Genomic DNA, 10,959 nt, shown 5'->3' on the forward strand with positions numbered 1-10,959 from the left:
TATTCCATAAAATAGGCACTGGAAAATAACTTTCCCCATCTTTGCCCCCATGAACATGTCTGCCTAAGAACCTGAGAAGCCTATAGTTCTGGTACCTACTTCTCAAGACTTCATACATTAAATAGGAAAACTCTCTTCAATTTATTTTACATATTGATAACTTTTAAAAGGATGCTATTTATTAAATATATTTGAGGTTGTTATAATTGGATTTAAACTTAAAAATTTTAGTTGCTTGTCCCCCCCCACCTTTTTAAATGAATATTATAGTGTGCTTTGGGAGACAATTTATATTGAAAAAAAATCATCTTCAACCTAATTTAAATTGTTTACACATCCGTGGCAAAGCCTGTTAACCTTGGTGAGACATCTTGGAGACTGCCTTCTAAAAGATAAACAGATTTCTACCCCATTAGCAGCAGAATCTGCATTTCCTTTGAATTAAAATTGTGTATCATGGGGATTTTTAAGCTGTAAATGTCCAGCTCTCCAAGTCCGGGTGGCAGTGGCGCCAGGTCAGCGATGCGATCTTGAAAGCTGCACTTTCAACTTTAAGTAGGTAAAATTTATTCCTGAGAACTGAGTGTATCTGACACACAGGTCAGGTAGGGCGCTTATGAGAAGCTCTGGCGTTTTCCCCTCCGCCGGCGTAGGAAGTGGGGGTATTTTGGTTTCAGGCTCCTGTCATTCTCCGTCCCAGGGATCCAGACAGAAACTACCCCACTTTAGAGCACTGAGTACCCCTGCTATTCAGTCTTTTGGTCCCATCGCCATACAGGGACCAGCGGGTATGTTTGCTCCCACCCCGGGGCACCTCTGTATCACTGAGTATGGAGGGGACTCGGGACAACGAGAGAAATCAGGGGACCAAGGAGAATGGAGGGTCAGGGAAGGATCGGGGAACACGGGCACCGAGAGGGAGGAATGAGGCGGATCGGGCAAATATGTCTGCTCCCTTGTTTTGCTGGGTACGGGTCCGGGTGACCGGATCAGAAGGTGCAACCGGGTAACCGGGCGGCGGGGACAGGTGCCCGGCTGCCCCGGCCAGGTTCGCCCAGCTCCCGGCTGCTCCGGCTGCACTTCTGCAACGTTAGGCTGTGCACCTCCCAGCGCCGACTCCTTCGGCGCGCCGTAGCCCTCGCCTTATATACCCTGCTAAAAATAGCCTGCGAAACGTCTTTCCAATCAGCGCAGGCCGAGTTCGAATTGGACCAATAGTTAGGCCTTTAATGGAGAGGCTCGGTCACGCCAGGCGGGGCCGCTGTGTGTCCGCACCGGCAATTGGTGCGAGCTGACATCATCGTCGCGCAGCCCCCGGGACGGGAGCGGCAGGATTGGGTATCGTGGGGGGCGGAGCTCCAAGCTGGTCACGTGGGGGGAGGAGGAGTGGGGGGAGCCAAGCGGGGGAGGAGGGGGGAGGCTGGCAGCGGAGCTTTGAATAGGGAAGTTTTGCAGGGGTTACGCTTGCAGTCAGTCCGCTGTTTGCAAATATTGCGTGGGCTCGGCGCGCTGCGGGCTGCGGGAGGGTCCGGACCCGGCGTCCGATTGCAGCGCCATCCAGTTTGCATGAAACTTTCACCTGCGCTCCCGGGAACAGTTTCTGCTCCGACTCCTGATCGTTCACCTCCCTGTTTTCCCGACAGCGGGGACTGTCTTTTCCAACCCGACATGGATGTGCTCCCAATGTGTAGCATCTTCCAGGAACTACAGATTGTGCACGAAACGGGCTACTTCTCGGCTCTGCCGTCCCTGGAGGAATATTGGCAACAGGTAAATACGGATTTTTTTTTTTTTTTTCACCTGCCCGGTACGCCGAGAAGGGAGTCGCGCGGAGGAGCAGGCAAGATGGTGTGTGCTTGGAAGTGCATCTTTTTAAATGATGATTAGCATTTGCCTAATTAAAAAAAAATAAAATAATATTCTTAAGATGTCCTTCTGCTGCCTGGAATGATGAAGGCACTGTAGAGCGAGCCTTCGGGAGCGAGGAGTAGAGTTGTCATTTGTGTGGAGGCGAGCTCTCCTACCCAGTACGTGTTTATTTCTTCTTCTTTTTCTTTTTTGCTAATTCCGAGCTTCCGAGCAGCATACACCTGAGGTGGGGGGGACCCCAAATTCCTCTGGCTGATCCAGACCTGAGCCATTGGCACAAGTTTGGGTCTTGTACCAGCTCCAAACTCCACAGCTGGACCCTGTCATATGAACGAGCTTGCCTCGACTGCCAAAAGATTTGATTTAAGGATTTCGGTTTTGTTTTGATATTTGTACATCTAATTTTAAAAAGTCTTAATATTTTGCTCGCGAAACGGAGCAGTTCTTTTTGAACTCAAGGCCGTTTACAGTTTCTTTTCCTTCTGGATAATTTCTTAGTATTCACGTATGTCTGCCTTGTTTTTCTTACCTGCTTTTCTTGTTGATTGCACAGCGGGTGTGTGTGTTGGGGGGGGGGGGTGCTGTTTGCACACAAGTGACTTGTCAGTCATATGACAATGAGTCCATTCCTAGTTGCTTCGGGTGTTACTTTGGGCAAGGAAAATCTCGAATTCCGGAATTTTAGTGGAACTAGAATTTGGGGCAACGGAAATAAAAGAAACACCTCATCCCGTTTCTATGTCTTAGAATTCTGTAAGTGGTAAAAATTTTTTTTCAAACACTTTTACCATTGTCTTTAAAACGATGATTCCGTGGCGTCTCTCTACCCTTCTGGGCTGGCTTTTTTTTTTTTTTTTTTTTTTCTCCAAGTGAATTAACAGATGAAATATATTCCGAGGGTTTCACAACCTCTCAGGCTTTAAAACGCAGGAAAAGCGACGTGTTGGCTGAAACCTCCACATGCTGGCTTAATTGTTCACAATCCTCTCTGCCTTTCTCTCCCCCTCCCCATTTTTTCCTCCTCAAAGAAGCTGCTCCCTGAGACGTGATTGAAATTGATCTTAGTAGTTTCCTTTAGGCATTTGGGATTTGGGCAACTAGCCAGACTTGGCTCCTGGTCCCCTTCAGAGCCTTTTAAACTCCCAGAGAGCTTCGATCGGGTCCCCACTTCTCATCAGCATAATGGAGATTTTAAATTAGCCAGTTGATTAAAGTTTAACAAGATCTTCATAAATGTGCTCACCATTTCTTTGGAACATCAATAATAGGTATGACCGCCTCAATCCCTAATACCGTACGCACCATAAGAGACATCGAATTTTGGGGGGAAAGAGAAAAGGAGCACCCCCCTTCCTTGGCTTGCTGGAGCTTGCTGTGTGAAGCCCTCCGCAGGGAGGGCTGAGGATGTGTGTATGCTGTGATAGGAGGCACATTGTTAAGTAAGCATTAGCCCTTTAGCTGGTAGCTTGTGCTCAAGATGGTCTATACCCTGATGACATTTTCTTGTGGCAGTTTAGTGCTGAAATTTCTGTCTGTAGGATAGAACACACAGAAGCACAGACAGCCTTATATGGGCATGCTGGCAAAGCTAGTGAAAAAAAAAATCAGGGCCTACAGTAATTGAATCCTAAAATCTTTCCTACCATTTTTCTTTTTCAGTGGCTAGAAAGTTTGAGATGGTGGGGAGAGGGGATTGCTGATCTCTGAAGTGTGTAGCTCCTTGGGCGGTTGGTGGCAGGGCTGGGGAAAGGGGTACCCTGTGCACTGCACACTGCATGTATATTTGAGCCGGGTCCTTATTTGGCTGCTGGTCAGAATTTCAAAAGGAAGTCTCCTTTGGCATTGCGTGAAAGAAAAAGGAGTGATGACTCATACTGTTGTACCCTTGGCCAGGAGATAAAGTCCTTGTTCATTGTGGGACTTCCAGAAGGGCCAGGGAGTAATTTCCCCTTTCTATCCTTTACAATAGCAGATGGCCATTCTGGAAGAATTTACTTCTGTTGTTGAGGTTTCTTGGTTCCCTCTGGCCAGTGCAAAGAAATTGTTAAAGTCTTGTGGTATCCATAGTCCTACACTTGGGAAATGACATTTGAAAATAGACACGTGTGTGTGTGTGTGTTTGTGTGTGTGTGTGTGTGTGTGTGTGTATCTCCTCGGTCTCAGCTACACAGAGAATGAGAGGTTTCTTTTCAAATCTATCAATGTCTGTGACGTGCATACAGACAGATATCTGCTGTCTGTTGTCTGACTACAGCCAGCCCGATATGGTCAGCTGTGCCCCTCCCACCCCCCACTCTCCAGACCACACTGTGTGCTGGGCCATCTTTCTGACCCGATGTGTGAAGACTGGTGGATGGCCAGGGCTCTCTCATTGATACTCACAGTTCTAGAGAATGTCAGAAGATCTGGTTAAACCTGTTAGGTTGGTGGGAAGGGGAGCAATGTGTGTAAGGCTGATTCTCTTTGTGTGGTTTACCAGGATCCTCATTAGAAATGTCAACACTTGTAACTATAACAACAAAACAGGCTTAGTGATCATCACTCATTGTGGTCATTGGTCCAACACTGGAGAAACCAAGAGAGGTCTCACCTCTGCTTTTCCTTCGGATTCCTAGAAACTGCTCTCCTCTAGGACTGGTGAGCACATAGCTTCCCATTGCAGAAGACTTTGTGACCTCCAGGACCTGACACAGAGATAATTTATTCGTGTCCTTTGTTGCATATTTTCTTTCCTCTGTGTTTTTTTTTTTTCTTCCCTGCGTTCAGTTCCACTTTCAGTAGCCCTAACAGTCATGTGCCTTTTTGTGGTTCCTTTTGCACAGACCTGCCTGGAGTTGGAACGCTATCTTCAGAGTGAGCCCTGCTACGTGTCAGCCTCCGAGATAAAATTTGACAACCAGGAAGACCTGTGGACCAAAATCATTTTAGCTCGGGAGAAGAAGGAGGAGTCAGAACTGACGATTTCTTCTAGTCCCCCAGAGGACTCTCTGATCAGCTCCAGCTTTAATTATAACATAGAGACCAACAGCCTGAACTCCGATGTTAGCAGCGAGTCTTCAGACAGTTCGGAGGAACTTTCACCCACGACGAAATTTACCTCTGATCCCATCGGTGAAGTCTTAGTCAATTCAGGAAATCTGAGTTCCTCCGTCATTTCTACACCCCCTTCTTCTCCAGAAGTGAACAGGGAATCTTCTCAACTCTGGGGCTGTGGGCCAGACCTGCCCTCACCCGGGAAGGTTCGAAGTGGGACCTCGGGGAAGTCTGGTGACAAGGGTAGTGGTGACGCCTCCCCGGATGGCAGAAGGAGGGTGCATCGTTGCCACTTTAATGGCTGCAGGAAAGTTTACACTAAGAGCTCCCACTTGAAAGCACATCAGCGCACTCACACAGGTCAGTCCCCTCAATCCCCTCTTGGGGGCCTGGGCGGTCAGCTGCTGGTGGGCACCCTTGAATGGAATCCGCACTGGGAGGGAGCCAGGCCTCCCCAGGATGTGATCACAAGCATGGAAATCCTCACTTCCTAAATTCTTGTCTTTAAGGAATTGGGTCTTTTTTTTGGGGGGGGGGATTCAGAGTAGAATCTTAAAAGCCTGGACATTTGAATCAGATGAATGGTTCATGATTTCAGATTAAACAAGAGGCCAGATCCCATTCTCTGTGGACACCCAAACCTTCACCCACCCAGTGCTCATTTCCCATTGTCCATGCATCAAGCTATGTTGGGTTGTGCCTCTTTCTTTGTCCTGTAAGTGCAGACTCAGGACAGAGGGTCCCTGGGCAGCCTGGAGTTCGATGATGTTGAGACTTGTATTTTGATGCCTCACTGTGAGCAGTTGTCATGGCCAATGGGCATTTACTGTGATTTTTCTGTGTCACTCGGCCACATAGAACATGGGCTTTCTCAGCATAAATGCCACTACTTAGACTGAGGTTCTGTTTGTTGAAAACTGCCATCAGAACCTACAGGATAGGAGGGGAAGGATAACAGGATAAGGAATTGTAAACTCCAGATTGTCAGATTCTTTAGAGATGAAGTCAGGACCCTGAGTAGGCATGGAACTTAGAGAGGATGTGAGTGTTCCCCAAACAAAACAGTTGTTGCCTTGGGTTCAGTGAGTATTTTTTTTTCCACTCATGGATAGCATTTCATTCTGTTCTACACTTACAATTTAGCTAGGGAGAGATGTCAATCTGCCATCTAGTAACTGATCTGAAAGCCTCTGAATGAGGTTTCTCAGAAACTCATGGTTTCAGTTTTGTAGAAATGTAGAAGGGGATCCCAGAGGACTCATTCCACAAGGAAATGAGTAAGGACGCAGATAGGGCTGGAGGGGGCGTCTCCATGGAGAAAGCAATAAATCTCCTCCCTCAGCAAGGCTGTGGGTCCTGTGGGCTGACACCTCACTCTGCAAGTATGTCATCAGTCTGAGTAATTGTCATCGTTATGAGGTAACTTTGGTAGCATGACTTTGTCAAACCTGTATCCCTGGAATAAACAGCTTCAGGCTAGGCTAGAAAAAAAGCGTAGATGCTTGTGACCTTTAGCTTACCAATGGTACTGTCCTGCCATTAAAGCATATGCTGATGTCTGTAGGCTGATGGCACCCCACAGTATATGTTGGTGAATTTTCTCTCTTCCACCCTCATGTCAGTGAAGTCATATGCCCTTGTCACATGTTTCCCCCCCAGGAGAAAAGCCTTACAGATGCTCATGGGAAGGTTGTGAGTGGCGTTTTGCAAGAAGTGATGAGTTGACCAGACACTTCCGAAAGCATACTGGTGCCAAGCCTTTTAAATGCTCTCACTGTGACAGGTATGTCAATGAAAAAGAAGTGTGGGATCATGGGAATGAGGAATAACCAGAGCAGAGTCGGTGTGTGCTCTGTGTACACTGTGGAAAGAGGGCCAATAGTTTCCTATTATTTGGTGCCATTTCTTTTAAGTCTGGGGCTTTTGCAAAAGTCTCTGACATCTTGACTGTCTCTCTTAGGAATCAGGGTGCCAGGTTTCTACAAGAAAACTGTGTAGGAAAAGGTTTTTGAAATGGACTTCAAAAGTTTTCAAATTCAAAAACTGAGAAATAGGCTTTCTGGGACTTCCTAGGTGTTCTCTGAAGACTTCTTGAATTTGTATTCCTTTGCCTTGGGGTTCCCAGTCCCTAAGAGTATTAACTTAGAGGACTCATCCAAAGACTGTGGTATCTGGTGTGCCACAATCCAGGAGACAAAACTCACTTCTTTGTTTCTGATTTGCCTTTGCAGGTGTTTCTCCAGGTCTGACCACCTGGCCCTGCACATGAAGAGGCACCTCTGAGGGAGCAGAGGAACGGATCCTGTAGGCTAAAAGAAGCTTCCAGGCTAAGAGGTGGCCATGGAAGAAGGGATGCCTGTACCAGCCAAAGCATGCCATTTTGCTTCCTACCCAGTTACCTCCAGGGGCCTCTCTTTGGAAGGTCTTTTGAGGGCTACAAAAGTCATGTCAGAAGCGGCATAGCACCCACGGTGCATGGTGTTTGGGTGACCCAGGACTCGCCACTGGTTCCTAATCTTTTGAGAAGCTCTAAGCTTTTTGCCGTGAGCATGCGCACTGAGAATGTTAATGGGTGGGATGTTTGTATGTTGAGGATCTGTTACTGACTGTATGGTGAGGCAAACTTTTTTTTCCCCCCTTGTGGTGGCCAACAACGACAAGAGACAGAAAAAAAAGCAGTTTGAATGTTTTGTGTGTGAGGAGTATACCAAGGGATGAGTTGACCACCAATCATTTCCTGAAGGGTGTCTGCACCTTAGAAAAAAAAATAAACAAAAACAAAAAAAATAAATAAATAAAAAATTAAAAAAAAAAGATGGAAAAACTCGGAGGGTGGGAGTGGGAACTCAGGACCCCATAGTGGAGAGTGTTAAGGGTAGGGGGAGCCCCTGTCCCCCTTTCCTGTGTGAAAGGACTTTCTGATGTCTGGTGCAGCTATCAAATGTGCAGTGTGTCAAGTAGCTTGTTTTACTGGCTACGTGGAGCTCATTTGTAACCCATTGTGTAAGCTGTATTTACAAATAACAGTGGTCATTTTCCCTTATACAAACCAAGTCGTGCATGGTCTGGGGGAGCTATACACTTTTAACACTTTGAAAATCGGGTCTTCAATCTTGATTCCAGTTAATAAGCAGCTATAAGATCCAGTTTGTGTAGAATGAATCCTTAAGCCATTTAGGCCTGGCAAGACACGACCCCCACCCAGCCCCCCAGAACCTTCTATTTTGTAACACTCCCTGTGAAAAATGATCTTGTGCAATGTACGGTTGTATTTTCAACGACTCAGAATTTGAACTTACTTTTTTTTGGGGGGGAGGGAACTCTTAGGGTACCCTTTGGAGAAATTGGACACATGTCAAATGTCTAACTGCTGGGGCCTGGAAATTACCGGTCTAATGTCACATTAGGCTAAGAACACAAACTTTTTTTTCCCTCAGTCGGGTGGATCAAACCACTAAGCTTAGAAAGCATTTTTTCTCATGCAGCTATGTCTCTTACTTATGCCTTGAGGACTATTTCTGGTTTTCTAGCTGTTAATGCACTGTTGACCTTCATAATGGTGCCTTATGCAACTGGCCCTTCTGTGGGGTCAAATACAGGGGAATGGGCGATGCATGCTTAATTAAGGCTCTTTTTTCACCTGGCATTGTACTGTATCGATGTATAATATGGACAAAACAAAGAACAACAATGACAACAAAAAAGAACACCTCTCTAAGATCCTCCACAGTAACGAACGGGTGAAAATTCCTTTGACATGTCAACATGTGTTCATTTCCAACAACTTGACTGTCAGTGTTAAAAATGGGGAAAAAATAGACATGACAATTGAAAACTTAATTCTGCTACCATGAGACTCTTTTAAGAGACCTTGCACAATTGTATAGATCTCACACACTCACTCACACACACACTCACACACACACACACACACACACACACACACACACCGGCTGTATTTCTTATGTAACATTGTCACACATGTTAAAGATACAGAAGTATTAAACAAAAACCAATGTCAATATCTTGCTCAAAAGGCACAAGTTTGGAGTACCTGTCTAGCTATCTGTTGATAATACTGAAAGTATACTGCTTTTTTTTTTCTTTTTTGGGAAAAAAAAGTGGATGAAATTTTTTGTGTATGTATATTTGTGTGTATATTATGTGTATGTATGTGTGTATATATATATTATATATAGATAATATATAAATATTTTTTTAAGAAGAAACTAGAATGTTTAGCTAGAAAATTCTACAGCCTGTGAAGAAGTATTTCAAAATGGCCATAAAGGAGGTTAAAAGAAATTGAAAACTATAACCTAACTTTTATAGAGGCTTTATCTTTAATTTAATAATTTGCTGAAGACATTGTCGGCGTTGAGTCTGTTCCAGCCTGCCGATTCTGCTAGTCATTATTGGCAAACCTGGGATAGGGTACCTTTGGCCATTCAGAAGGGGCATGAACAAAATACTGGTCAACCAGCTGGACTCAGACACACAAAGGTTTTGATTTTCCTTTCAGCCTTACTAGAAGATCTAACCTAAGCGTAAGCTGATCACAGGGATTGTTTTTTAGAATACTTTTTATGCAGATGAAACTATTTTTTTCCAGCATGTAGGTTCTTCCAGCTTTTTCAGGGAGTACTTTCCCGGAATTTGGTATACCACAGCATAGACAGCTGATATTTCTGATATCTCATCCAGCTGCTTGGCTTTTTTTGGGTGTGGATCTTTACATACATGAGAATGAGTCTGGCTGGGCTGGTATCTTGTTTGATCTTCCTGGAAACGAGCTATGATTGAAGCTCCCTTAACTGTGTTTTGTTTTGTTTCCTTCTATCTGGCCTGATGAATACTTTTCTCTACAGAACTGATTTCATTTCGCTGAAGGGGAAAATGCACTTTTGTTTGGCAGTTCAAAATCCTAGCACTTTATTTGCTGGGTTTTGGAAAAACTCCTTTTTTGGCCCTGCTGTGTGTTTATCCACAACAATTCCATTAAGTAAGATGGTAAACAGAAGAGAAAGAAGACTTGTGCTGGCTTGTCTCACTTATGAAACATAGATGTTGTTCGACTGGGTGGGGCTGGGTGCCGTATATGTCAATGCCTGTAATTTTAATAATAAGCAAGTACATTCTGTTCAGGTGATAACTGAGCCTCAATCAAGCAGAGACTTTTGCTTGAAATTAAAAAAAATTTCTATTAGTGAAATTTCTTTATTTCTTTTTTTTTGAAGCACCCTGTTATCTAAAGAATCTTTGTAAGATTTTTGTAAAATTTTGTTTTACAAGATTTTATTTGAAATTGTTTTTTGCGAGATTGTTATATTTCTGTATGAATGTATTTTTTATTCGAATAACATAAAAAGAATTCTTATCAGCATCTGGAGCCTGATTGTTTTTCTGGGGTGCAGTGGGGGGGAGGGGGTTGTTAACAAATTCCTGCTGTGTTACTCAGCCTGGCTTCCTCCCCGGGAAATCACCATTGTGCAATTCTAAGGGCCATTTGCCTAGCACAGTCCCTGCCTTCCTCGGCTTCCTACTAACCACAGCTGTCTCAGGAGCTCGAGGGAGGGTTTTGACGTTGCTCCCCCCTTCCCTCAAATGTACTGAATGGGTTCCAAAGCCTGGCAGGAACAGCCTTCGGCTTTGAGGGCGGTTCACAATAGGAAAAAAACTTGTTGCTTTGTTTTCTTCCTGTCTACAGTGCAGAGGCCTCAGCACCAGTCTAACAGAAGTGACCAGCAAGCAGATGATAAAGGGAAGTCACGCCAGAAAGCCATCCCCGTAGACCCCCTGCAGACACGGGCTCCTACTCCCAGAGTTTCCTGGTTAGTTCCCTGAAGTAGTGCAGAAGGTCAAGATTGCCTCTCCCCTCAAGTGACTTCGCGACTTAGGCAAAAATGCATCACGGTTTAAGAAAAAAAAAAAATGCGCAGCTTGTCTCAGAGCAGCGCCTTAAGAGGTTCGAGATGCTGGCCGCTGACTTTACCGTGCGGATCAATGTGAGAGATGCATTTGGAATCTGTTTCAGATTCTATAAGACAATCAGTAGTC

At 45.0% G+C, this 10,959-nt stretch overlaps 1 protein-coding gene across 1 annotated transcript; it reads left to right on the forward strand.

Annotated features, from left to right (window-relative positions):
• Positions 1-1,463: 1,463 nt before the first annotated feature.
• KLF6 (KLF transcription factor 6) lies at positions 1,464-10,285 on the forward strand. The gene is made up of 4 exons (XM_080917631.1): positions 1,464-1,770; positions 4,692-5,262; positions 6,562-6,685; positions 7,134-10,285. Exons 1-4 carry the CDS (start codon positions 1,567-1,569, stop codon positions 7,183-7,185), a joined length of 951 nt encoding a protein of 316 aa, XP_080773757.1. The 5' UTR covers positions 1,464-1,566; the 3' UTR covers positions 7,186-10,285.
• The last annotated feature ends 674 nt before the right edge of the window (positions 10,286-10,959 follow it).

This window comes from Micromys minutus, assembly GCF_963924665.1.
Source record: "Micromys minutus genome assembly, chromosome: 6".
NCBI lineage: Eukaryota > Metazoa > Chordata > Mammalia > Rodentia > Muridae > Micromys > Micromys minutus.